Below are 27,208 nucleotides of genomic sequence, written 5' to 3'. Positions count from 1 at the left end.
CTGCCATTTTGCTTGGATGAAGAGCCTTTTTAATGATGCACACATGCACTTGCGAGTTCCCTCTCTGCAAATAATTGCTGTTTGGGTTTTAATTATTTACTTGTTCGTATCCTGTATTTCATTCTGTGAACCGCCCTGAGATCTTATGAAGAAGGGCAACAATGTTCTGCAGAGCCTGTAAGGAATTGACTCCAGTCACTCAACGCCACAGTAACATATGCGGATCCACCAATAATGAGCCCCCCGGGAGACAGTTAACTAGCAATTCTGCCTTCTGTCAGGAAAATGTGTGCTTTTAAGTAGCCAATTTTACGCTTCTAGCAAACCCTTCAGGAATGCCGAGTCCTGGACGTTCAGAGTTACTGTTTCCAAGAGCAACTGGTTGGGTCCAAGATGGCTGCCCTCTCATCCTCTTCCAAAATGCCTGCCAGTTCTCCTATTCAGAGTGCCCCCAGAAGCGCAAACGGGAGACGCCTCTCACTCAAGCTTTTTTATGCTTCTGAAGTTTGGTTAAGGTAAAAAGGTAGGATGGTTAAGTCCAGTCAGAGGCAGCTATGGGGTTTCGGCGCTCAAACTACAAGAAGGAAGAGTCCACCTAAACATTAGGAAGAACTTCCTGACAGTAAGAGCTGTTTGACAGTGGAATTTGCTGCCAAGGAGTGTGGTGGAGTCTCCTTCTTTGGAGGTCTTTAAGCAGAGGCTTGACAACCATATGTCAGGAGTGCTCTGATGGTGTTTCCTGCTTGGCAGGGGGTTGGACTCGATGGCCCTTGTAGTCTCTTCCAACTCTATGATTCTATATAAATTTTAATAATAATAATAATAATAATAATTGTCAGGGGTTCAGGAGCAGAGACACAGGGGAGAGAGGAAACGGAGAGCGAAGGGGAAGAATCTGAGGGCAGCGTAGGGGAGTATGAGAGTGGCCCGAGAGATTCCATGAGCCTCTCCAGCGATTCAGAAGATTCCCAGAGGGGGGCGCCGATGGCCAGGGCAAGGGGGGCGCCGATGGCCAGGGCAAGGGGGGTCCCAGGGGGGACACACCAGAAGCAAGGGGCCAGCGGGGACTCCCAAAGCAGCAGCGGGAGATCAGGACCAGTTCCCCCACCAGAGCGTAGCGGGGGGGAAGAGTCTCATGAATCAGGGCCAGCGTCTCCTCCAGTAGGGAGAGAAGATGAGTCAGAGCTGGCCACGCCTCCATCGCAGAGTGAGGGAACGGAGGGGAAGTCAGGTCCAGCTAGCCCCCCCAGAGGGGGGAAGCAGTGACAGGAGCAGTGTAACGGTCTGTAGAAAGGTTGCTGGCTGGGCGCGCGCGCCAAGTTCAAATGTACAGGCACGCGGGACAGCAGGAAGCACGGATTGGGAGCCAGGTCCTAAAGCACGCCGGAGGCAGGGGGAAGAATCCGGGGACTCAGCATCAGAAGAGTCCAGAAAGGGCGACACCCCAGCGGACAGGCGGACCCAGAGGAGGAAAGAGCAGAGGAGGAGGTGGAGCAAGGCTAGAGTCTTAAACTGGTGTCTGGGGGGAGGAGATTCAGACGGAGCTTCAGCGGTCTAGAGTTTGAGACGTAGTGCTGCGCGCCGCGGCTTTGAAATCGAAACTGAACTTCAATAAAGACTTTTGTATATAACCACGGACTGGCGTTGGTCCTCTGTGAGCTGGGACCTTGGGCAGCACTGACAATAATAATAAATCATACTAAACAGTGCCATTTTTCTAGAAAAAGAGGTGCCGGAACTCAACCTGAACATCTCCCTTGTTCTCTTAGAATGGCAATGGCGCTCCTTAATTCCTTAAGGAATACATCAAAATTTATGTGGAAAAAGTAGAATTTTTGACAGATATTGAGTGAATACAGAAAATGATTAGAATGAAAGGAGAGTAAAGTCAAGATAGAAGAAGAGATTAAAGAAAAATAAAATAGCGTAACAAGAACGGCTGGAAGTCAAGTCGCTTGGTGGGTGTCCGTGTGGGGTAGGTGTGTAGGTAGGTTGGTATGTACAGTATAGGTAGGTATTATATAGAGCAATGTAGGTATGTTTTATGTTATGAAAATAAGGTAGTGTGTTGTGTATGTGCATTGTGTAAATGTGTATGTATGTGTTTTATATCTTAATAAAATAAAATTAAAAAATAGAATGGCAATGGCGCCACCTGAGAGGTGCCGGAACCGAATTCTGGTGAGTTCCGGCTGAAAAAAAGCCCTGATAAAGTACAAAAGCCTGAGAACTAAAACAAAACAGCCAAGTGGCCCTCAGCAATAAAACCACAGTTGGCCCCAGGATTTTGCTGCTCTTCTGCATAGTCATCACTCAGCTGCCTTTCAAAGAGACAAAAGGATGGCTGCATGATCAGCACTACTACAACTTGGGCTGTGTTAACACCAAAAGACTAAAGCTCTAGTATTCTGATGCATTCTGCTCTTGAGTCCTTTTAAGCTGGGTGGGAGCAGGGCTGAGATAGTTGTTCATCCCCACCCAGGAAACAGCAGCACTGAAAAGAGCAAAGGTCTATCAGCAGGGAAGAACTGAGAGCCAGTGTGGTGTAGTGGTTAAGAGCGGTGGACTTGTAATCTGGTGAACCGGGTTCGCTTCCCTGCTCCTCCACATGCAGCTGCTGGGTGACCTTGGGCTAGTCACACTTCTCTGAAGTCTCTCAGCCTCACTCACCTCACAGAGTGTTGGTTGTGGGGGAGGAAGGGAAAGGAGAATGTTGGCCGCTTTGAGACTCCTTCGGGTAGTGATAAAGCAGATTATCAAATCCAAACTCTTCTTCTCTTCAGAGAAGGCGAACAGCCAGTGGCTGGCCTTACTCCACAAGGCTGACATACCTGAAGTTTCCCTTTCTCATAAGCCAATTTATTTTTGGTGTCCGTCAGCTCTTCCAGAACTTGCTTTACTTGCTGTTGGGCATGCTGGGGGAAGACAAAAGCAGAGGTCATTCTCATTCACTCACAAACACACACACACACACACACACACACACACACTCACTCACTCAAAAAGCTTCTTAGTTTGAGGAGGTGCTTCTGGCGAGCTGCGATGGAGGATGGCTGAATTCCATCACCGCCGTACGTTCCAGAATCAGAGGCTGAGATGGGAGTACCGTATTTTTCGCTCTATAGGACGCACTTTTTCCCCTTCAAAAATTAAGCGGGAATGTGTGTGTGTCCTATGGAGCGAATGCAGGCTCCTTGGCTGCAGCGATAGCAACACGAAGCCTCCAAAGTGCAGAGGGAGCGCTCCTTCCGCACTCCTTGGCTTCGCGTTGTTTTTGCTGAATCCTGGAGAGCGAGAGGGGTCGGTGTGCACCGACCCCTCTCGCTCTCCAGGCTTCAGGGATAGCCACCTGAAGCCTCTGGAGCGCAGTGGGACCTCGCACTGTGCTCCAAAGGCTTCGGGTTCCTTTTGCTGAAGCCGGGAGATCAAGACTCTCCTGGCTTCAGCAGAGAGGGAGAGCTGTGCAGTGCCCCTTAAGTGAAGCGGGAGGAGAAATGGAAGGGGCTCCGTTTCTCCTGCCGCTTCGCTGAAGGGGCGCTGAGCAGAGAGGGGGAGAATTTTTTTCCCCTGTTCTCCCCCTCTAAAACAAGGTGCGTCCTATGGTCGGGTGTGTCCTACAGAGCGAAAAATACGGTAATCAGCCTCCCTACACTCCCTGGGCTGGGGAGTGGCAGCTCATCTGCAGATCACCCAACACCTAGCCCCAAATTCAAAAGGAAGGAGGGGCTGGGGGGCGCTGGGACGTTTCTTCGCAACTCTCCAAAGTCGCCTCCATTTAGCAGCAAGCTTCCAATTCTTAAGATGAAAAATTGGACTTAGGTTTTGGACATGATCTGAGCGAAGGGGGAGAAACTACTCTGCTAATTAATTCAGCCACTGAGGTGCTAAAAAGGATTTGAACGGAAAAAGGATTAACATCTACGTAGACTTGGTATGTTGGAATTGAAAGGGGGGGGTGAGCCTCCTTTGTTTTTATATTTTGTTTTGCTATGTTATATGGCAAAATCCTCCTCTGAAAGAACCAACTGCCCGATTATTTATAGCAAGCGAGACTGGAGAGGTGGTGTATTTGGTGATATAATATGACTCTAATAATCATTAACTGTGTGGAAATAACAATTATTCAAAAGTGGAAAGCCAAGTTCAAAGTATTCGTCTGCAGATATATTTGGAAGAGGACAAAGAGTTTCCCAACTTTGATTTGGAGAATGACTGGAGAGACGCCAAAAAAAACTTTGGAAGTTTGCCTGGAATTAGAATCGGAATGACACAGCTCCAATTAACCGAGCGGCCATGAACAGAAGTAGATCAGCTTGTAGAATTAAATGTGGATCCTTAGGGGGATAGATGCCTTTTAATCTCTTACTTAATATTTGCATTCCCAGTTTTATATGGCAAAACCTTCCCTGCACAGGTAAACCATTTGAAGGACAGCTGGTCTTAAAAGCATTGGGGCAGATGCCTTGATTTGATTTTATCTGGACTGACTTGGCTGCTTCCCGAGGTGAGAAGATTTTTGGACTGGCTTGCTGGAAACATCATTTTGTGAAGTGATAGCGTGAACATACAGAGGGAACTCTGGACGTAAATTTCACACAGAATATATTGTTTAGTTTTATCTCGCTTGTTTGATAAACTCAGAGACTGTGAAAAGTAATGAGGATTAACACCGGAATGATTTATGGGAACTATCAAGAAAATTATGAAAGCAGTAGAAGTATGAGATGATCAGACCCCCCCTCTCAGAAAATGGGAAGATACCTCCAAAAAATTTTATAATTTGGCATAATATTTGGACTGTTTGATTATAATATGTATAATTTGGAATATTTAATATGGTTTGATTGGATTGTTAAAGTGGAAAAGAAAAAAAGAAAAAAAAAGAGGAGAAGAGAGAACATCAAGAACAACAAGAAAAACAAGAACTGGACAAAGTCGGAAGATAGACCCTTTCTAAGATTGGACATTTGAAATTAAAGATGATTAAAAGACGGTAAAGATTACTAAAAAGACGGCAAAGCAGACTGGTGAAGGATTATGGCTTAGATTATGGTTCAGATGTGGGAGCTCCAGGAGACAGTGGATTTGATGGACATTGGGAACGCAACCGGGAAAGGGGGGAGGGAAATTTGGAATCCAAAGGGTGTTAAATTATATTTTATTCTTTTTTTAATTCTTTTATGTTAATCTGTATCTTATATTAAAGAGGGGAACTCGTGAAAGGGAACAGGTCGATTTTAGGGGATGGGAAAATATTTTTTTAAATTGGGTTAATGATAATAATTTTAAAATTTGGGGTAAGAATTTGTTGAATCTATTTGAAAGAATTGGAATATAAGAGGGGGTGGGGAGGGGGAAGTCCTGGAAAGATGATATTGAAAATAAGGCCTTAAATTTGGATGCTTTTCTTTTTTTTGTTATATTTGAAAATCTTTAATAAATATTATTAAAAAAAAAAAGTGGAAAATTTAATAAATAGTATTTTTTTTAACAAGCATCTTAGTCTTTGTTTAGTCAGGCCCAGTATTCCCCCCCCCCCATGAATGGAAGAAAAACACGTGTTTCAGGAGCTTTCAGTTGTGTATTTCAGTAGCCAAAAGGAGGAGAGATGCAGAGATCATACTCTCCGACTCTAGGAAAGTTGAGCCTCAGTATGACTTGACTATCCAGAGGATTTCAAGGACAGAAAGCCTTTTTGAAATATAGGCAGGTTGAAAGCAGGGGCCATCAGAACACACAGTCTGCGTAACAGAGAGGTCAAACACATGGGATGAGCAGCCAAACGGCCCATTCAAGAGATGCCCAGGAATTTATTTCCACCAGAAATGTTGATTCCACTTGAACGCAACAGTGGACTATCAGCTCCACCTCTTAACAACATAAAGTCCCCTGTTTTGTTTTCATGCTACACCCACTGATGTCTGCATTGCTCATTTAGAAGAAAAGGGAGAAGAGGCCGAGGCTGTGGTGTGCAACAGCAGCAACCATTACCGGGTCGTTCTCTTTCCCTTTCAAAAAGAGAATCCTAACTGTAGCATTGTCTTTGTCCATGGAGTTTTCTTGACAGGGATACTGGGGTGTCTTGCCGGCTCCTGCTCCAGTGAGAGCTGGACCATCAAGAAGGCTGATCGCCGAAGAATTGATGCTTTTGAATTATGGTGCTGGAGGAGACTCTTTAAGAGTCCCACGGACTGCAAGAAGATCAAACCTCTCCATTCTGAAGGAAATCAGCCCTGAGTGCTCACTGGAAGGACAGATCCTGAAGCTGAAGCTCCAATACTTTGGCCACCTCATGAGAAGAGAAGACTCCCTGGAAAAGACCCTGATGTTGGGAAAGATGGAGGGCACAAGGAGACGGGGATGACAGAGGACGAGATGATTAGACAGTGTTCTCGAAGCTACCAGCATGAGTTTGACTAAACTGCGGGAGGCAGTGGAAGACAGGAGTGCCTGGCGTGCTCTGGTCCATGGGGTCATGAAGAGTCGGACACGACTAAACAACAACAACAACTGTAGCATTGTTCAATAATTTGTGAGCAGCCATCTAAAGGGCCACTTCCTGGGCCTGGTAAGAGCCCTCAGATCTCAGGTTCTGATTCTCTCGCTGGACAGAGATGGAGAAACCAAGAGCTTCACTGTGGTGGAACACTTGAAATAACAGAAGCAAGCCAAATGAAACCGGCCATTTGCCTTAGCTCAGGAGCAGCCAGTGTCGGGACTACCAGCAGATGTTGTGGGACTACAATTCCCATCATCCCCAGCCAGTATTATGGTCAATGGTCAGGGATGATGGGAGCTGTAGTCCAACAACATCTGGGGCCACCAACATCTGGGCTGTCTGTCCCACCTTAACTAATTAAAGATATATTGAACATGGATGTTAAAGATTGGTTTCCCAAAGAAACAACAAAACTCTTAGCACATTGGTTCTGTGTTGCTTACTATTCATTCTTTTTACAGATTACTTTTCTTTTTTTAAAGGAGAAGCTTGTTCTAATATTATGAAAATATTATGAAATTATTTCTGCTGAGACTGAAAATTACATGTTGGTGTTCCAAGGCAGCTTCCCGCTCCATTAATTTCTTGTTCTCTTCTTCCAACACCTTCATGGTATCTTTGAGAGGACCGATTTCCAACTTGAAAAAAAGAAGGGAAATTGCCATTATTTGCTTGCTTCTTTATTTCACCAGGCGAATTCAAGGCAGCTCACAAAAAGAGTCTTATCTACTCACACTGGTGTGCTTTTGAACTGCTAGGTTGGCAGGAGCTGGGACAGAGCAACAGGAGCTCCCCCCATCGTGGGGATTCGAACCGCCGACCTTTCGATCAGCAAGCCCAAGAGGCTCAGTGGTTTAGACCACAGTGCCACCTGCGTCCCAGTTGCTGGTACACCACCAACAAAGGCTGTTGATGTCCCAAGCCAAGTGAGGTCACATATGGCTTTGTATTCATTTTAACTTCAGTTATTCTAACTGAATTTATTTAGAAGAACTGTACTGGATCCAGAACCGACCGCTACAATCCAGTTAATTCTGATGCATCCCAAATACCAACAGAGTGTAAACCAGTCTTGTCGGCAGCCGTGGTATGAATGACCACCATACCTTGTGTTCTGTTAGTTCCGCTTCCAATCTTTTGTTCTCTTCCGTTATTTCATGTATTGTTTTCTGCATCTGCCACCAAGGATTAAAAAACAGCTCCATCATCAACCTCACCAAAGGAGGATCCAAGCTGTTCTATTTTACCTCCCTAGGTATTTGAGAGAGAGAAAATAAACTTACCAAACCCCAGACTGCCAGCTTTTAACTCTGTTCCTAACATTTCCTTTTATGCCTCATTGCTCCGCTATTGATCTACACACACAATCCATTTGCCCGCACTTCCTCCCTGGAGGACAGTGGGCTCCCCTTGCATTTTTACAAAATAATCTTGAATTGGTGGAATTAAATATGTTGCCCTCCCATCAAGGGTTGTTTACCAATATGCTTGAAGCCCCAAAAAGGTTAACAAGAAAAACCGTCATGTGCACATCACACATTCCACAACCAAATACACACAGCAACCTAGCTCTACTGGCTAATAGTAATAATAAAAATAAAATTTATTTATATGCCGCCCTCCCCGGCCAGAACTGGGCTCAGGACGGCTAACATCAAAATATACAATACATTAAGACATTAATGCAGAATGCTTCTTTCTGGCCTAATTTCTGGCCTAATTTCAGGTGGCGGGGGGGGGAGTGGGGGACACGACCCTGCGGGGGTGTCAGGGAAAGCCTCTGCAGACACACCTGTGGGTCCCAGGTGGGCAATCAATAACTCTGAGGTATTTTTTTGAAATTAAAAGCAACTTTTTTAAAAAAACATACTACTGTAGAAATTTCCCTAACCCTTTGAAACAGCTATGATGAAAGGGTACAGCTAGCTTTTTAGTTAAGAAAGGACAGTAACAAGGAAGGGCATATTACTGGCCAGGAACAGAGACCTTTGTGCAAATGAAACACACGATTCGTGTATCTTTAATGACCTGTCAAATTCATGTCAATCTTCATTTCCCAGGGGTGAGGCGACTCCCAGATATCATTGACAGCTCATAAACTGATGTGCTAAATATACCAGTTCTTTGTGCTGCTTTCAGCGACAGGCTGCACAAAATTGAGTTAAAATAATAACAACAACAACAACAACAATAATAATAATTATAATAAATATAATACTAATTTATTATTTATACCCTGCCCATCTGGCTGGGCTTCCCCAGCCACTCTGGGCAGCTTCCAACAAAATATTAAAATACTGTAATACATCAAACATTAAAAGCTTCCCTAAACAGGGCTGCCTTCAGATGTCTTCCAAAAGTCTGGTAGTTGTTGTTCTCTTTGACATATGATGGGAAGGTGTTCCACAGGGCAGGTGCCACTACCGAGAAGGCCCTCTGCCTGGTTCCCTGTAACTTGGCTTCTCACAGTGAAGGAACCGCCAGAAGGCCCTCGACGCTGGACCTCAGTGTCCGGGCTGAACAATGGGGGTGGAGACACTCCTTCAGATATACTGGACCGAGGCCATTTAGGGTTTAAAGGTCAGCACCAACACTTTGAATTGTGCTCGGAAACGTACTGGGAGTCAATGTAGGTCTTTCAAGACCGGTGTTATGTGGTCTCGGCGTTATATGGTCTCGGAGTTAGTACAGAAATGTCCCCCTCTCCGTTATAAACCATAGCATTCTGTGGCAGTACATCTTGGTCCTTGTAGGCTGCTATTGGAGGAATGCCACACATTTCTCTAAAGAGTGTTTAATGCCCAAACAGACATTTAATATAATGGCTTGTCACCAACCAAGAGTGGGGCCACTGAGATTAAACAGACCTAAGTCAGCCATCCCCATTAAATTCAGCGGGTTTACTCTAGGTAACACTAGGATGCAACCCAGTATTTTAAAAATAAGAACATGGCAAATGTGGATGGTACCTGTTCCTCTAGCCTCTCCTTCTCCTTCAGCAGAGAGTCCCTCTCCTGCAGAGCTGCCTCCAGTTCGCTTCGGATCCTGGCAACTGTGGACTCCAGAAGCTCCTTTTGAGCGGTTGTGGTCTCCTGGAGTTCGGATGCTTCATGTCCGCAGGCAGCGTGCGCTACACGCAAAGCTTCTCTGTGGAGCAAAGCAGCAAACACAAATGCATTACACACCTTTAAAGGTGACCCGGAAACTACAACTAATCCAGAATGTGGCAGCTAGACTGGCGACTGGGAGTGGCCACCGAGACCACATAACACCGGTCCTGAAATTCCTACATTGGCTCCTGGTACGTTTCCGAGCACAATTCAAAGTGCTGGTGTTGACCTTTAAAGCCCTAAACGGCCTCGGCCCAGTATACCTGAAGGAGCGTCTCCACCCCATCATTCAGCCCAGACACTGAGGTCCAGCTCCGAGGGCCTTCTGGCGGTTCCCTCACTGCGAGAAGTGAGGTTACAGGGAACCAAGCAGAGGGCCTTCTTGGTAGTGGCACCCGCCTCTTCAGATATCAAGGAGAGAAATAATTATCTGACTTTTAGAAGACATCTGAAGGCAGCCCTATACTGGGAAGTTTTTAATGTTTGGCATTGTATTGTGCTTTTAACATTCTGTTGGGAGCCACCCAGAGTGGCTGGAGAAACCCAGCCAGATGGGTGGGGATAAATAGTAAATTATTATTATTATTATTATTATTATTATTATTATTATTATTATTTCTGCAACCTTCAAAAGCAGCCAAAGGCCTCACATTTCAGACAGCAGATGTACGCCACAGAATGAGACGCCTTGCATTTAAGAATTTAAGACTGAAGTACAGCTTGTATTAAGATTTTATATACCGTATTTTTCGCTCCATAGGATGCACCTAGTTTTTTGGGGGGAAATAAAGAAAAAAAAATTTGTTTTCCCCCCAGGTGTGGGGCTGGGGCGGGGGAAGCCCGAGCTTCCCCCGACCCCAGCCCCCAGAACAGGCTGCTATCTGCAAGCCGTGGGAGAGCTGTGCGACTTCGCGCAGCTCTCCCACGGCTGGCGGAGAGCTGCGCGAAGACCAAAGCCTGGGGCGTGCTGAGCTCAGCGCGCCCCAAGCTTCTGGGTGCAGGCAAGCTCTCCGCTAGCCGTGGGAGAGCTGCACGACTTCGCGCAGGTCTCCCATGGCTAGCGGAGAGCTTCCTGAAGCCTGGAGAGCGAGAGGGGTCGGTGCGCACCGACCCCCCTCGTCTCCAAGCTTCAGCGAAAGCCTGCATTCACCCCATAGGACGCATACACATTTCCCCTTCATTTTTGGAGGGGGGAAAGTGCGTCCTATAGGGCGAAAAATATGGTACACACACACACACACACACACACACATGAATATGACATAAAAGGAAGCCAGGCCACACGTAGGAAAGCAATACTTTGGCTCTCACATCTCTCTCTGGAGCTGAGCTTTTTCATTCTGCACAATCTGCAGTTCCGCCGTAATACTGGCCCGGGCAGCATCCAGAATCAGGTCTTGCTCTTGCAGCTTCTGATTGATTTTATCCTGCTCCACCTAAAAAAGAAAGGAGGAATTATGAAGGCGTTTATAATGATAAAACGAAGACCCACCGTTTTCAGCGTGAAAATCTTGGCTGCGAAGAGCTGGAAGAGCCGCTCCCTGGTTTGCAGGCCTCTTTCCACCTGGCCTGAGAGGGCAGGGCTCAGACTGATTCCAGCTACAAAAGCGGAGGCTGGTGAAGAGGCCAGACCACCTTGGCTGCTTCTTAGTGCAGACTCAGGCTATTGAGCTTCCACAGTGTTGCCTCCAGATGTTTTGAGACTACAGTTCCCAGCATCCCTGACCACTGGTCCTGCTAGCTAGGGATCATGGGAGTTGTAGTCCGACAAATTCTGGCGACCTAAGTTTGAGGAAACACTGTGTTACACGAAGCCCACTTGACATATTACAAAATATTAGTTGGTACAAAAGTCCGTCAGGAAGGGGGAAAACTGAGGAGAACGGGCTTGCCTCCCACAATTTTGCTCCTACCTTTGTCACATGCTCAGAGATAGAACCCAACCCAGATAACCCCTCACCAACCTATGGAAATTGTGTATGGCATACACATCAATAGGACGGTTTCTGAAAATGGCTCCATACCTTTAGGGCGGCCTGGTGATCCGAGATGAGTTGAGCGTTCTCCACGGTAACACGTCGAAGGGTGTCGTTCATTTCTGCACACTGTTGGGTCAACTGCTCATTCAGCGCCTTGAGGAAGGACACAAGAGTCACAAGAAGTGTCTATCAATTCATTATTCCCAGCTTTCTTCCTTAAGTATATATGGTAAAATATTGCTCAAAAAAAGATATGCTAATATGCCTAGATTAAAATGTAAAGTATCTGAGGGCAGGTAAATTAGCAAGGAAATATAATAAGAATATATAGAAGATTTGAGGAGATTGTAAATGCAAAGATAAGTGTAATCTCAGAATGTAGAGGAAATCGAGTGGGGGCAGAGGGATGCGGGGGGTGGGAACGACAAAATAATATTAGGTTTGATTGATGGATATATGGGGGGGATGGGGAGGATGTGGTGATGGCTTTGGTTTATTTATATTGTGATGTAATATGGAAAAATCCAGTAAAATATTGTATTGGAAATTAATAATAATAATAATAATAGGGGATTCTATGGGCCTTAGGAAGCTAGGTCATACAGTCAATGTCAGGCAGGATTCAACTTGTTCTAGTTTTGTCTTCATCCTCCTCGCTGCCAAGTTCAATAAGGGCAAAACTGAGACTAAACAGGTGGTTGTAGGAGTAGCACCGCATTTGCCCTCAAGGAAAGACCTCGACCAGACATTCCTGGGTGACTGTTCCCCAGCCTCTAGTTCTTCAGCACCCATATTCCACACACATGCAAAATGGCACATGCAAAATTTACCCAGACCTTGGCAAAGCAATCTCTCTTTTCTGCTAGGCATGATTTTGAACCGAGTCCTTAAAAAAATAAAACAAAATCCCATTACTTGCACTTTTTCTGCCACCTCTCGCAGAGAGGCTATTTCTGATCGCAGCTGCGTGTTCTCCTCGTGTTCCCTGCTCAGAGACAGCCGTGCAGCCTAAAGGAAAAGAAGAGAAAAGAAAGGATTCACGAAATGCTTCAAACACACAAAGCATTGCAGGTAGTTCAACCAGGTGTGTCAATACATCCCGTTTTTCCATCTCATTTTTCATGTAATGGGGCAGTCCAGTTAAATTAGTACAGCTCTTGAATAATTAGCCTCATGCCCTTGCTGTATCAGCTGCACATACCAGAACTGTAGATATATATGGGGTCAAGACATTAAGGGGGTGGGGGTGGGAATCCTGCCGAGTTCCAAAATTCCTGTTTTTAAACTTACTTTCCCTTCTTTACTGAGCCTGGAGATGGTATTCTCTCGGGATTCTAGAACAGAACCCACAAAAAGAAAGAGTCATTGGATTTTGAAATTATTAATCAAAATGCTAACCATCATCACTTAGGTGTTGGGTTTTTTCCCAAATCAAAATACCAAATATAGAAACCTGCTACAGAAACTGCTGCGCCAGGCTCTTTTTTTCCCTAGAATACTGTTTCGGACTGACAAGCAAGGACAAATATTAAGATAGATGACTTTCCTTATGGTAAACCTAAGAAAGGGTTAGCTCAGGGGTCAGCAAACTAAGGCCCGGGGGCCAGATCAGGCCCAATTGCCTTCAGGATCCGGCCTGCGGACTGTCCGTGGACTGGTGTGGGGATTCTGTTCATTCGGGCTGCGCCATTCCCCCCCCCCCCCGCGCCATTCCATTTCCCCCCTCTCCCTCACACACACCGTGGCGGCACCTCCTCCCTCCCTCCTCCTGGCTTCTCCCCGCCCTGCCTAGAGGAGGAAAGGGGGTGGGCTAAGCCGGCTGAGCGCCATTTTAAGCAGCCCCTCTCCGGAGCCAGCCATTTTGCGCTGCTCATCTTCCCTCTGCCGCCGCCACCCTGGTGCTCCTGTGGGCCAGAGAGTGGAGAGGACGAGCTTACTTTGCCTACCCACGAGAAGCGGCGGTGGCAGCAGCTCCAGGGGAGGTAAGCGCAGCGGCTGGAGGTGGGGAGAAGGACTACTTGCCTCCCTCACCTCTTCTTCCAGTGGCTAAATTTTTTTGCCAACCCCTGGATTAGCTGCTGAAACCTTAAGCAGGCTAACGTGCAAATACTTTCCATTGGACTCAGAGGGAATCCCTCCTGAGTAAGATCTATAGGGCTGGGCTGTGGACTGTTAATGCTTTCACAAAAGCCAAAGCAGTACAGTGGTACCTCAGGTTACATACGCTTCAGGTTACAGACTCCGCTCACCCAGAAATAGTGCTTCAGGTTTAGAACTTTGCTTCAGGATGAGAACAGAAATCGTGCTCCGGCGGCGTGGCAGCAGCGGGAGGCCCCATTAGCTAAAGTGGTGCTTCAGGTTAAGAACAGACCTCTAGAACAAATTAAGTACTTAACCCGAAGTACCACTGTAGTTTGTGTCTTTCATTTTTTTAATAAAGAGGTCTTTAAACTCATAAAATGAACCTGGTGAGACTAATTCTGTTGCATTCTATGACAGCACTGCGGTTTATCATGTAAAAGATTACCTGGCCCTGTTAAGTGTTGATGACAGTAACAGTTACTGCAGATGAAACCGATCATCTGTAATTTTTTGTTGTTGAAATGTCCCAATAGCTATGCAGCCAGCAAAATAACAACTCCCTCAAAGCTCAATCAACTCTCTTTTCAGCATCTCCAACAATCGCTACAAAATCCTTAGGAGTCAGCTGCATAGCCACTTGCTACGTTTTGTGTCATCGCTAAATATTTTTGTTCTCATTCAGTTTGTCAATGCCTATCCCACTATTATTGCAGTTACTTCACTCCAATGTTAATGTTTGTTTTAGTTGGTGCTGACCTTTAAAGCCCTCAACAGCCTCGGCCCAGAATACCTGAAGGAGCATCTCGACCGCCATCGTTCAGCGCGGACCCTGAGGTCCAGCTCTGAGGGCCTTCTGGTGGTTCCCTCACTGCAAGAAGTAAGGTTGCATGGAACCAGACAGAGGGCCTTCTTAGTAGTGGCACCCACTGCGTGGAATGCCCTCCCAGCAGATGTCAAGGAAATAAACAACTACTGTATCTGACATTTAGAAGACATCTGAAGGCAGCCCTGTTTAGGGAAGTTTTAAATGACTGATGTTTTAATGTATTTTTAATCTTTCGTTGGAAGCCACCCAGATGGGCGGGGTATAAGTAATCAATTTATTATTATTATTCACATTTATAGGCCATCCTATGTTTAGGCTCCAGACCTGCTAAGACATACTTTTCTATTTCGTCAAGCAGGATGGAAAGACATCCAAAAGGCCCATTCTTAAGACTTGAGCTGGTCTCACAGTCCTTTCACATGGGAGCAAATTTAATACCACAGGCAGAGCTTACACACTGCAATGGTTTTTAGCGAGTCACTTCACACATTAAACTGCCGACTGTCACAGGTGGAGCGCATGAAGAAGAAGAGTTTGGATTTGATATCCCGCTTTATCACTACCCAAAGGAGTCTCAAAGCGGCCAACATTCTCCTTTCCCTTCCTCCCTCACAACAAACACTCTGTGAGGTGAGTGGGGCTGAGAGACTTCAGAGAAGTGTGACTAGCCCAAGTTCACCCAGCAGCTGCATGTGGAGGAGCGGAGACGCGAACCCGATTCACCAGATTACGAGTCCACCGCTCTTAACCACTACACCACACTGGCTCTCATGGAGTGTGTACTAGTCTTAAGGCATGAAGAAGATCCAAAAATACTTGCATACCTAGATCAGATTTAAGCTGTGCGCACTGCTGTTCCAGCTGAAGAGCTCTCTTTTCCTCCCTTTGCAGCCTCTCCCGAGATATCTCAATATCTTGGCGGAGGTTGTTACAGTCCTCTTGCAGAATGTGAACCTGTAAAGGCATCCACATAACGCATTCAGTAATTTCTTCTTAAAAATAAAAATTAAAAGTAACTGCCAACAAAGCCTTTCATTGAGCTAGACAGCTGAAGAATGAACAAGCTATAGCTGTACTGTTTGCAACCAAAAAAGTTTTATTTTTTAAATTTCATTTATTTGGTTTTTCAAATTACAGTTTTACAATCCCAACGTACAAGATAAAAACAAGATTCCTTAGAATCTCCTGGACTTCCCTCCTCCCCTTTGTGGGTCCTATTGTTAGCCATTCCCTCCTGCATCTTTTGCGATAATCCAAATCTTTTACATCTCCATTTTGTCCAAAACTCACCATTAAACTACAAGTGTTATTCCAATCCTGCTAACAATTTTAACTGTTTACAATGGTCTTTAAGATAAGTTATAAATTCCCCCCACTCCTTATTAAAATTTTGGTCTTCCTGATTTCGGATTCTTCTGGCCATTTTTTGCCATTTCGGCAAAGTTGTTTTTAATATTGCTTTTAATACTGTAACCTGCCCTGGGGCCTTATAGTGAAGGGAAGGTAATAAACAATTTCACACCCTTAATCTCCCCTCCCGCACAGACCCTTAAGGCTCAAGGAGAGAACACTGGAAATCATGGACTGTGATTCAGTGGCGGAGGCCATCTTTTGCATGCAAAAGATACCAGATTCAACCCCATGCAACTTCAAAAAGGGCTGGAAAAGAACCCTGCATGAATCTGCAAATGGTTACAGGGAACCAGGCAGAGGGCCTTCTCGGTAGTGGCACCTGCCCTGTGGAACGCCCTCCCACCAGATGTCAAAGAGAAAAACAACTACCAGACTTTTATAAGACATCTGAAGGCAGCCCTGGTTAGGGAAGCTTTTAATGTTTAACGGACTACTGTATTTTATTATTTTGTTGGAAGCTGCCCAGAGTTGCTGGGGAAGCCCAGCCAGATGGGCAGGGTATAAATAATAAATAATAATAATAATAATAATAATAATAATAATAATTCCATTTACCAGTATGCAAAAATGTGTATATATTCTTGCCTGCACAGCAGGGGACGGTAATGCAGTAAGTCTGGAGAAAAGCTGTAGACCTTCCTTTTTAAATTGTGTATTATTATTATTATTATTACTATAATACTAAAGACTTGCTATATTATTGTTATTACAGTGGTACCTCGGGTTACATACGCTTCACATTACATATGCTTCAGGTTACAGACTCCGCTAACCCAGAAATAGTACCTCGGGTTAAGAACTTTGCTTCAGGATGAGAACAGAAATCGTGCAGCGGCAGCAGGAGGCCCCATTAGCTAAAGTGGTGCTTCAGGTTAAGAACAGTTTCAGGTTAAGAACGGACCTCTGGAACGAATTAAGTACATAACCAGAGGTACCGCTGCATTAATTTTTTACACCTCCCCATACCTGCAGGTCACAGGGCAATTCACTACATAGAATCACAATATTAAAAACACAAAATACTAATAAAAAACAAGAAGAATCCAATAATTCCCCCCCCCCAGCACATTTTGAAAAGGCATTTGATGTCCATCAGCCAAAGGTCTGGTTAAAGAGGAACCTTTTTTTGCCTGGCACCTAAATGAAGGCCCCAGCCAAGCCTCCCTGCCGTAGTAGGAGGAGCAGCATTTTGATATTTAAATCTGCTGCGGAAGGGGAGATTGTTGGTTTGCTTCTGTACTTACTATATATTATGTATTTATTATATTGTAATTACCGTATTTCTTGCTCTATAAGACTCACTTTTTCCCTCCTAAAAAGTAAGGGGAAATGTGTGCGCGTCTTATGGAGCGAATGCAGGCTGCGCAACTATCACAGAAGCCAGAACAGCAAGAGGGATCGCTGCTTTCACTGCGCAGCAATCCCTCTTGCTGTTCTGGCTTCTGAGATTCAGAATATTTTTTTTCTTGTTTTCCTCCTCCAAAAACTAGGTGCGTCTTGTGGTCTGTTACATCTTATAGAGCGAAAAATACGGTATATGTTGCAAACCACCCTGAGATCTACAGGTATAGGGAGGTATGCAAACTTAATCGATTAATTAATAATATGAATAGTATGCTGTGGAAACAATAGTCTGTCAATAGCCTGCAAAACTGTATTGTTCTGGTGGAATCCTAAAACGAGAACGGACGCTTCACCCACCTGCTTCCTTTCGTTTTCCACTGTCGCTTCCATTTCATGCATCCGATAAAGAAGGACTGCTTGGGATTCTTCCAAGGACTGCCGCCTGCTGGACTCCTTAGACAGCTTCTCTGTCAGCTGCAAGCGACAAACCAGGCGTTTGGATAACCAGTTCCGTTTCAAACCAGGGCAACAAGAGTGTGAGACTCTATGCTTCTCTTTCTAGGATAAGCAACTTGCTTGGCATTGGAAGGGAGCACCGGAAACGCGAGCCTGAGGGCCACACTGCGTGCAATTGTCTCTACAGTGGTACCTCAGAAGTCAAACAGAGTCCATTTGACTACCGAAAACGTTTGGAAACCAAGGCGCAGCTTCCGATTGCCCGCAGGAGCTTCCTGAAGCCAATCAGAAGCTGCGGAAGTCGCGCAGGACGTTCGGGTTCCAAAGAACGTTTGCAAACCGGAACGCTCCGGGTTTGCGGCATTCGGGAGCCAAAACGTTCGAGTCGCAAGGCGTTCAGGATCCAAGGTATGGCTCTATTTGCCTATCGCAACGTGGACGACAGCAGAACAGTCTTAGCAAATACAGCGGTACCTCAGGTTACACACGCTTCAGGTTACATACGCTTCAGGTTACAGACTCCGCTAACCCAGAAATATTACCTCAGGTTAAGAACTTTGCTTCAGGATGAGAACAGAAATTGTGCTCCGGCGGCGTGGTGACAGCAGGAGGCCCCATTAGCTAAAGTGGTGCTTCAGGTTAACAGTTTCAGCTTAAGAACAGACCTCCAGAACGAATTAAGTACGTAATCAGAGGTACCACTGTATTCTACACCTGTCCATAGCTTGAAACAGTTTCATCTCAAATATTCAAAACACGTGCTGGCCTTCGAAATGGAAGCAACCTCTCCAGGCAGAGAGGCACCTCATGGAGAATGTTCTGAGCACTGCCAAAAGATTTATTTCCTTGTTTCAATTGCCATGCCATCTTAATTTTTTAGGGGGCTCATCTTCTTCACTCCCTGCCCCCCCGCGGTAACCCAAATACCCTTCTGTCCTTACCTCTTGCAGTTTATGGTTCATCTTATTTTTCGCTGCCCTCAACTCATCTGCAGCAACCGTTACATCTCTCTGCAAAAACCAACAGCAGGACATGGGTGGGCTGGATGTGCAAATGTTTTTGGTTGTTTTCAAAGCTGGGCTCTTTGTAACGCATCCCGATTGCTCTTCAACTGATCTGCATTTCCAACACACATTTTCTGACACTTGATGTGGCGGTAAACAACTTTCGCAGCGCTCTGAGCCTGGTGTCTTAAGCCACATCATCAGACAGCTTAGAAATGGGGAAGACAGTTATCAGACTACACTTCCTCTACCCCCAAGTTTATAATATATATATAAGTCTGAGTATAGTAAAGGTAAAGGGACCCCTGACCATTAGGTCCAGTCGTGACCGACTCTGGGGTTGCGGCGCTCATCTCACTTTATTGGTTGAAGGAGCCAGCGTACAGCTTCCAGGTCATGTGGCCAGCATGATTAAGCCGCTTCTGGCAAACCAGAGCAGCACACAGAAACACCGTTTACCTTCCCGCTGGAGCGGTACCTATTTATCTACTTGCACTTTGATGTGCTTTTGAACTGCTAGGTTGGCAGGAGCAGGGACCGAGCAACGGAAGCTCACCCCGTCGCGGGGATTCGAACCGCTGGCCTTCTGATCAGCAAGTCCTAGGCTCTGTGGTTTAACCCACAGCACCACCCGTGTCCCTATGTTTAACATTAAGGGCAATTCCCTCCCCCCCCCCCCCCGTATTTGGAACTAGAATGAAGTCTAGCTCCCCGGAAAATAAAATAGGATTAATAATTGGGACTGGTGTTGTGTGATAAGAGGAGCTAAGCCAGAATGCTGTTTAAGAGAGGAAGCCTACCTTCCTAGTAACAGCTAGCACGTTTGCAAAGCTAAGCAGGGTCTGGTATGGTTGCAATACTGGATGGGGGACCACATGTTGAGATTCCTGTATTGCAGGGGGCTGGACTAGATGATTTTCTGGCTCTCTTCCAACTGAAGAATGTCCGCCCCCCATCCTTTCCATATAAGCAACCAAACCGCTAAGACCGTGAGTTCTGCAATCTACCCTTCGGTCCAGCTGCCGCCGTATGATTTCTACCCCATTTTGATTTTAAATCTGGAGGTCTAAGTATAACATGTTGGTATGGGAAACTGTCGTGTAACGGGCCAATGGCCGTAATAAAGATCAATCCAATCCAATCCAATACCCCATTTTGAGAGATACAGCAAAATAGTAGCACCTCTCAATCGTTCCCATTTTTGGTCTAAGACGCACGTATAAACCTTACAGCATATTAACATTTAGCAATCCTTTCGAAGTCCGCAGCATAACAACAGTGATCTACAAAACGGCAGATCTGTTAACAGCAGGGTGGATAAAAATCAATTATTTTTTTAAAATAATACTAAAAAAAAATCAGATTTTTAAAAATTTAAATTGGATTTTAAAGGATTTGTTTTAAGTTTTTCATGTGTGCTAAAACTCAGTCTGGTTTTTTAAAAAAACATTTAACCACATCAGTTAGCAAATATGGATACCTATGATATGATGTGTGTTTTTTAGTTAAATAGTTTGTTTAAATTGTTATTAAGGAAATGATTATTTTTCTCCTTCCAATAAAGTACAGCAGAAAAGTTGCCCAAATATAAACAGTTAACTTATTAAACCTCTCAATAATTTCATAATTATCTGTCTATGTATTTCTAATAGCATAACCAAATCAGTACTTTTTGATATGACTGTAAAAACTACTCTGAAAATTTATTATTCCAAAAATGATACCTTCATCTGGTTGTAAATATTAAGATTATACCAGCAAGAATAAGCCTTTCAGTAAAAAAAAGAGAGATTTAAATCAAGTCTTACTGACTAGTTTCAAATCAAATCTACCAGTTAACAGACTAGACCAGGTTTCCTCAACCTTGGCCCTCCAGATGTTTTTGGCCTACAACTCCCATGATCCCTAGCTAGCAGGACCAGTGGCCAGGGATGATGGGAACTGTAGTCCCAAAACATCTGGAGGCCCAAGGTTGAGGAAGCCTGGACTAGATAACCACAAGTTTCAGTACCTTTGTGGCAGTTGCAATCTCCAGAGCGGCGCTCAGCTTTTGAACTTGACCTCTGGCTTTTTCCTCCTCTTCCCAGGACTCCCTCAGCTGCTGGCATAGCACCCTTCCCTCCATCTGAAGCACCTTCAGTTCTCCGATGTGCTCCTCCTGTATCGCGTTCAGGCGCTGCTCTAAATTGGCTGCAAGACAGCAAGGCAGAAACAGAGGTGCATTGCAATGAGCCCGGTTTCTCAGGCTTCCGAGAGCAGACACCATGTTAAAGGTTTCTTTGCCCGATTTGAAATGCGAAGTAGGCTTCAATGCCGCACCCAAAAATGGTTCAGAGCAAAGGTGGGAGACTGGTGGCCTGCCGTTTGGAACCAGCCAGTGGGAGTGGCCACCATGACCATCTAACACCGGTCCTGAAAGACCTACATTGGCTCCCAGTACGTTTCCGAGCACAATTCAAAGTGTTGGTGCTGAGCTTTAAAGCCCTAAACTGCCTCAGCCCAGTATACCTGAAGGAATCAGCCTTCTTTATGGTCCAGCTCTCACTTCCATACATCACTACTGGGAAACCATAGCTTTAACTATACGGATACTATATGGATTCATGGGTAGGCAAACTTAAGGCCCGGGGGCCGGATCCAGCCCAATCGCCTTCTCAGTTCAGTCCATGGACGGTCCGGGAATCAAAGTGTTTTTACATAAGTACAATGTGCCCTTTCATTTAAAATGCATCTCTGGATTATTTGTGGGGCATAGGAATTCATTCATTTATTTTTTTTCAGAATAAAGTCTGGCCCCCACAAGGTCTGAGGGATAGTGGACTGGCCCCCTGCTGAAACAGTTTGCTGACCCCTGCGTTAGATAAAGAAGGCTGACTGCCGAAGAATTGATGCTTTTGAATTATGGTGCTGGAGGAGACTCTTGAGAGTCCCATGGGCTGCAAGAAGATCAAACCTATCCATTCTGAAGGAAATCAGCCCTGAGTGCTCACTGGAAGGACAGATTCTGAAGCTGAGGCTCCAATACTTTGGCCACCTCATGAGAAGAGAAGACTCCCTGGAAAAGACCCTGATGTTGGGAAAGATGGAGGGCACAAGGAGAAGGGGACGACAGAGGACAAGATGGTTGGATGGTGTTCTCAAAGCTACCAGCATGTGTTTGACCAAACTGCGGGAGGCAGTGGAAGACAGGAGTGCCTGGCGTGCTCTGATCCATGGGGTCACGAAGAGTCAGACACGACTAAACAACAACCCATGAATCTAACATCATTGCATGCACCAGCCTTTGGTTCCCACCCTCTGAAGTTACCTGCATGCTTTGGGTTCAGCTCTTTTTCCGTCTGCAGCCGGAACATACTCAACTTCATGGTTTGCACAACGCTTTCGAGCCGGCACATCCGATTCACGAGAGTTTCGCAGGTCTGCCACAGCGTGTCCTTTGCTCCACCAAATGCCGTTCTGGCACGGACGGGACTGATGGTCTGGTGGCCTTCAGAGTTCTCCGTGGGTTTCGAAGGGAAGAGTTCCATGCTGGAAGAAACAAGATGCCCATTCATTGCTGCGATTCCACATGTGCATATTAATATGCTTGGTATTATGCGCACATTATCTGCCTGCATGGCTGCAACCTGGAACACAGCTAAGAGGCAAAACCCATTTCTCGCTGCAAATTGCGTAGGACAGGGGTCCCTGAATTCACCTCCTTCCCTTTTTGCCATACAAGTGAACTGTGGAAAATCCCACAGTTGGGGACTACAGTTACTCATCACCCCTAAAACGTGGGTGTAGCCCCCATCAAGTAAAACAATAGAAATACTTACCTAACTGACCAATCACGTCGGTTCTCCCCGCCAAAACAAAAGTTCTGCCCCTCCCCAGCAAAAATCCTGGCTACGCCCAGGTCCCTCATTTTGATACAAAGCTCAACTTCGGTTTAGCATCACAGGCCAAAGTGTCACAGGCTCAACTGCTTCCTCGCCATCACCTCCTGCTTCCAGCACAGCCACAAAGAGGAGATCAGAGACTTTCTCCTCTGTTTTTAATTACAGCAGTTTATTATTATATCCAAACATGGTAAAACTGTGGTTAGTCTCAGCTATGGTTTCTTGAAACAAGCCAACTCTTACAGGTTATGGCAGGAGTCAACACGTCCAGGTACGTGTGGATTCCAACTCCCATCAGCACCAGGCAGAATGGCCAATGGACAGGGATGATGGGAGTTGTAGTCCAGCAACATCAGTAGGGCACCACCACTGCACTAGGGCAGTTTCCCAAACTTGGGTCTCCAGCCGTTTTTGGACTACAATTGCCACCATCCCTGACCCGTGGTCCTACTAGCTAGAGATGATGGGAGTTGTAGTCCAAAAGCAGCTGGAGCCTCAAGTTTGGGAAACCCTGTATTAGCGTTTCTCAAACTTGAATCCCCAACTGTTGTTCGACTACAACTCCCATCATCCCTAGCTGGCAAGACCACTGGTGGGCACACTTGCCAGTGATCAATTAAGCAAAGGCATTTGATCAGCAGCCCCTGTCTGCTACTTAGCCTCTTAATGCCTACGGAAGTAGTAACGATGTATTTACTTCTTCACACATGACTTCTCCATCTTTATTTCTGTTAAATAAATCATGACACGGTATAATATGTCATGTGTTGTTGTTTTTGTTCATCTGAGGTTGCATTTACCTAATTTTAAGACCTGCTAAGTAACAAATAGGGACGCGGGTGGTGCTGTGGGTTAAACCACAGAGCCTAGGACTTGCCGATCAGAAGGTCGGCGGTTCGAATCCCCGCGACAGGGTGAGCTCTCGTCGCTCGGTCCCTGCTCCTGCCCACCTAGCAGTTCGAAAGCACGTCAAAAGTGCAAGTAGATAAATAGGTACTGCTCCAGCGGGAAGTTAAACGGCGTTTCCGTGCGCTGCTCTGGTTCGCCAGAAGCGGCTTAGTCATGCTGGCCACATGACCTGGAAGCTGTACGCTGGCTCCCTTGGCCAATAAAGCGAGATGAGCGCCGCAACCCCAGAGTCGGCCACGACCGGACCTAATGGTCGGGGGTCCCTTTACCTTTAAGTAACAAATGATTGCGATTATGTCCTGATATGTAAACCCACAGAATTCAAATAATTCACTTTCTTTTTCCCCATGACTGTAAATAAAAATGTCTGATCTTTATGTCAATACCTCATTCACTTCAGTGCCCTTCACCTGCAACAAAACTTAACTACATCGACTCAAAACAATACGGTATTGTTTCAGAAGACTGATTAAAATGAGAATACATTAACTTCTTAATAACTTGGATGCTGGTAGCAAAGGCCAGTCAGACGTTCAGAGAGAGAGAGAGATCACACAAATAAAGGAAAATGCCGAATGAAGGTTGCAGTCCTGTGTTTACATCCCTGGAAATTACCGTGGAACTTACTTCCATGTAAACATTCATACATTTGTGCTTCAAAGCAGTTATTTTGACTATACCTTTGTCCATCAATGCCCAGCGTATGCAGTTCCTTCAAAAGCGCATTTGTCTGCTCTTCAACTACTTTCATCCTCTGGTTCAGCACCACAAAGGTTTCAGGAGCTGTTGAATGGACACTCACTGGGAAGATTATTGGCCTTGCCATCATGGTCTCAGCATTCAACATTTAACTGCAAACAAAGTCAGAGATACCTCTTGATCATCCAATGAAAAGAGAGAGAAGCAGAACTACAAAAAAAAAGAGAGAGAACCGAGTCAATGAGATTAAAAGGTAAAGGGACCCCTGACCATTAGGCCCAGTCGCGGCCGACTCTGGGGTTGCGGCGCTCATTTCACTTTACTGGCCGAGGTACAGCTTCCGGGTCATGTGGCCAGCATGACTAAGCTGCTTCTGGCGAACCAGAGCAGTGCACGGAAACGCCGTTTACCTTCATGCCGGAGCGGTACCTATTTATCTACTTGCACTTTGATGTGCTTTCGAACTGCTAGGTGGGCAGGAGCAGGGACCGAGCAACAGGAGCTCACCCCGTTGCGGGGATTCGAACTGCCGACCTTCTGATCAGCAAGTCCTAGGCTCTGTGGTTTAACCCACAGCGCCACCCGCATCCCGTCAATGAGATTACTCCATCCCTAATAGGGCCCAGAGGATTATCTATGCCATGGCTTACCCTTAAGAGTCCTGGTAATTTTGAATCTGGTGAAGATGCTAAAAATTCTCTATTTAAAATCCCAGTCTCCACTTTCACAAAACGAATGGTCTCTCCAAACTAGAACTGATTGGCAGTAGATGGAGCATAATGAACCAAAGAAAGGACTTCCGATAACATGCAATTAATTTAAACCAGTGGCTGTGATTTGGAACACCTTCTGCAGAAGCAGCGCACCTCCCATTTATCAGAGGAATGGGACAGGCTTCGTGGCAGACTTTTCGTCTGCTGACAGCTCCCCCCCCCACACACTTTCAATCCCAGATGTTTCCACTGAAAAGGACTAGTTAAGCAGGTGGCAATGCCTCTAAGTGAGTGAGTGAGTGAGAGAGAGAGAGACACTTCAAGTCAAAGCAGACAACACAGCTGAAACATCCTAGGTGTTCAAAGGCAGCTTCACATGTTCCTTACGAAACAGATCCCAGGGAGAAACAACTGAGTGGAAGTCAGCTACTGTCACCTGGATGCCTTTGCTTTTAGGGTTCCAGGGCCACCTGGTGGGCCCCTGTTTGCAGGCAGAAGCGATATCAGGAAGAAACATCACGGACAGAATAATTGCCAAACACAGGAAGAATAAGGTTATAGATTGCGTGCCGCACTTGTAGTTTCATAAATCATTTAATGCGTCAATAAGAATGGAAGTTGTTGTTGTATAAGGGATTGATATCTTGACTTTAGTGTAACTGAAACTAATAAGATTTTGGAATGCAGAAATGAAGAAAACAATCAAACCATCCATTCTAGCGCGGGGGGGGGGGGCACCTGAACTATATAATTTGATATCCAAATGATTGGTATTAGTAATTGTATTATAATTTGGCATTGTTATAATGAGGCTATTATTGGACTGTAATTGAAAACTAATAAGAATTATCATTTTCAATCTATCCCAGTGATATCATTCCCCGTGTTCTTCCAACCATTCCCTGCAGCCAAGACTCCAACCCACCGACCCCTCTCTCTTCCTAGTGACCCACTCTATTCTTTTGGTGTACAGTATATAATTTAGTTTTGAAAAAAATACTATTAATATAAACTTGAAAACATGGGTGTAGCCAGGATTTGGGGGGGGCGGCAGAACTGAGCTATCTGCAACAAGATTGGTCAGTTAGTTATTTTTATTTATTTACTTGATTGGGGAGGGGGTGCAGCTGCCCCCCCTTAGCTACGCCCATGCTTACAAAACCCATATTGCCAAGATGCAGAAACAACAAAACCGTCACTTAAGAAGTGAAAGCGGTCACCATTTTCAAATCCCCAAGACTTGCTGCAAAAGGCCAATACAAATGATAACAAAACAGATAACCTCACCTATCTCTAATCCCCACCCCTTAATTAAATTACCATTATTATTATTATTATTATTAGCAACCCCTAAGCAGCGCACCCAGTGTGCTGGTGCCTGGATATTTTGTGCCCTAGGGGAGGATAACTTATTTGCACTCACCTCAACCTGGAGGGGGGGGGAATAAAAAAAAATGCTAACTTCCATTTCCAAAAAAACCAGAAGCGATAGGATTCTTGGAAATCTAAAAGCAAAAAAATCACCAGTTGTTTTTTTTTAAAACATAGTGCAAAAGCTAATCTGTATAGAAACGGTGCCCCTCAACGGTCAATAAACGAGGTCTGCGTCCCAGATGGCCTAATTGATGGATTATTGATTAATGATCGCACCGGCTCCGAGATGTGCAGCTGATCCTCCTTTTTCCTCGCCCTCCACACTCCGGATCCACTTCACTTTCTTCCTTCTTTGCAACTTACCGCTTTCCCTAGAGGCGGCGGGAGCGCCCCGGCTCTCTCTCCCCGGCTACCTCCGGAGCGCAGCGGCCACGGACCCCTCCTCCTCTCCGCCCCGCGCCGCTGCGCGCGGAATATGTTTCCATGGAGCTCCTCCCCGGCTTCAAACCGACATGCTTTGCCCAAAAGGGGCGGCCACTTTCGCTGCATCATGGGACTTGTAGTCTCCCCCCCTTTCCCAACGTAGCAGGATCTTAAAAGGGAAATGATTGCGCGCGGGGAAGCTGCGCGCAGGATCAAGTTCAATGCAAACCAAAACACCGCCTTGGCGCAGAGAAGCGCACCGGGATGGGTCGTTTTGGGGTGTGCGCGTTTTTGTTTTTTGTCGCTGCAGCTCTTGCTGGATTTCGGAAAGTGTTGTTTCCTGTCTGTCTGTTTCTCTGCCTGGAACTCAAGAGCTGATGGTCGCCCACGGTAAATATGGGGTGGGCTCATGTTGTTGTTGTTTAGTCGTTTAGTCGTGTCCGACCCTTCGTGACCCCCTGGACCAGAGCACGCCTGTTAAGTTGTGGGTTGACAT

At 45.7% G+C, this 27,208-nt stretch overlaps 1 protein-coding gene across 3 annotated transcripts in view; it reads right to left on the bottom strand.

Annotated features, from left to right (window-relative positions):
- CCDC150 (coiled-coil domain containing 150) overlaps positions 1–26,750 on the bottom strand; it is a 50,276-nt gene extending 23,526 nt beyond the window's left edge. For 2 of the 3 annotated variants that reach the window (XM_079976797.1, XM_079976796.1), the window contains exons 1-14: positions 24,184–24,382; positions 22,021–22,241; positions 20,725–20,903; positions 18,651–18,719; positions 17,611–17,727; positions 15,321–15,450; positions 12,879–12,922; positions 12,504–12,596; positions 11,634–11,741; positions 10,921–11,045; positions 9,469–9,646; positions 7,606–7,674; positions 7,045–7,137; positions 2,832–2,915 (exon numbers count right to left, since the gene is read on the bottom strand). In XM_079976797.1, the coding sequence (XP_079832923.1) occupies positions 2,832–2,915; positions 7,045–7,137; positions 7,606–7,674; positions 9,469–9,646; positions 10,921–11,045; positions 11,634–11,741; positions 12,504–12,596; positions 12,879–12,922; positions 15,321–15,450; positions 17,611–17,727; positions 18,651–18,719; positions 20,725–20,903; positions 22,021–22,241; positions 24,184–24,350 (1,677 nt within the window). In that variant the 5' untranslated portion in view covers positions 24,351–24,382. Of the gene's footprint in view, positions 1–2,831; positions 2,916–7,044; positions 7,138–7,605; positions 7,675–9,468; positions 9,647–10,920; positions 11,046–11,633; positions 11,742–12,503; positions 12,597–12,878; positions 12,923–15,320; positions 15,451–17,610; positions 17,728–18,650; positions 18,720–20,724; positions 20,904–22,020; positions 22,242–24,183; positions 24,383–26,652 lie in introns of those variants that run through there. The other variant, XM_079976795.1, reaches the window with a different exon arrangement.
- Between the last annotated feature and the right edge of the window lie 458 nt (positions 26,751–27,208).

The sequence above is a fragment of the Podarcis cretensis genome (assembly GCF_951804945.1).
Source record: "Podarcis cretensis genome assembly, chromosome: 1".
Lineage (NCBI taxonomy): Eukaryota > Metazoa > Chordata > Lepidosauria > Squamata > Lacertidae > Podarcis > Podarcis cretensis.
This window is presented reverse-complemented; position numbering and strand designations above follow the sequence as displayed.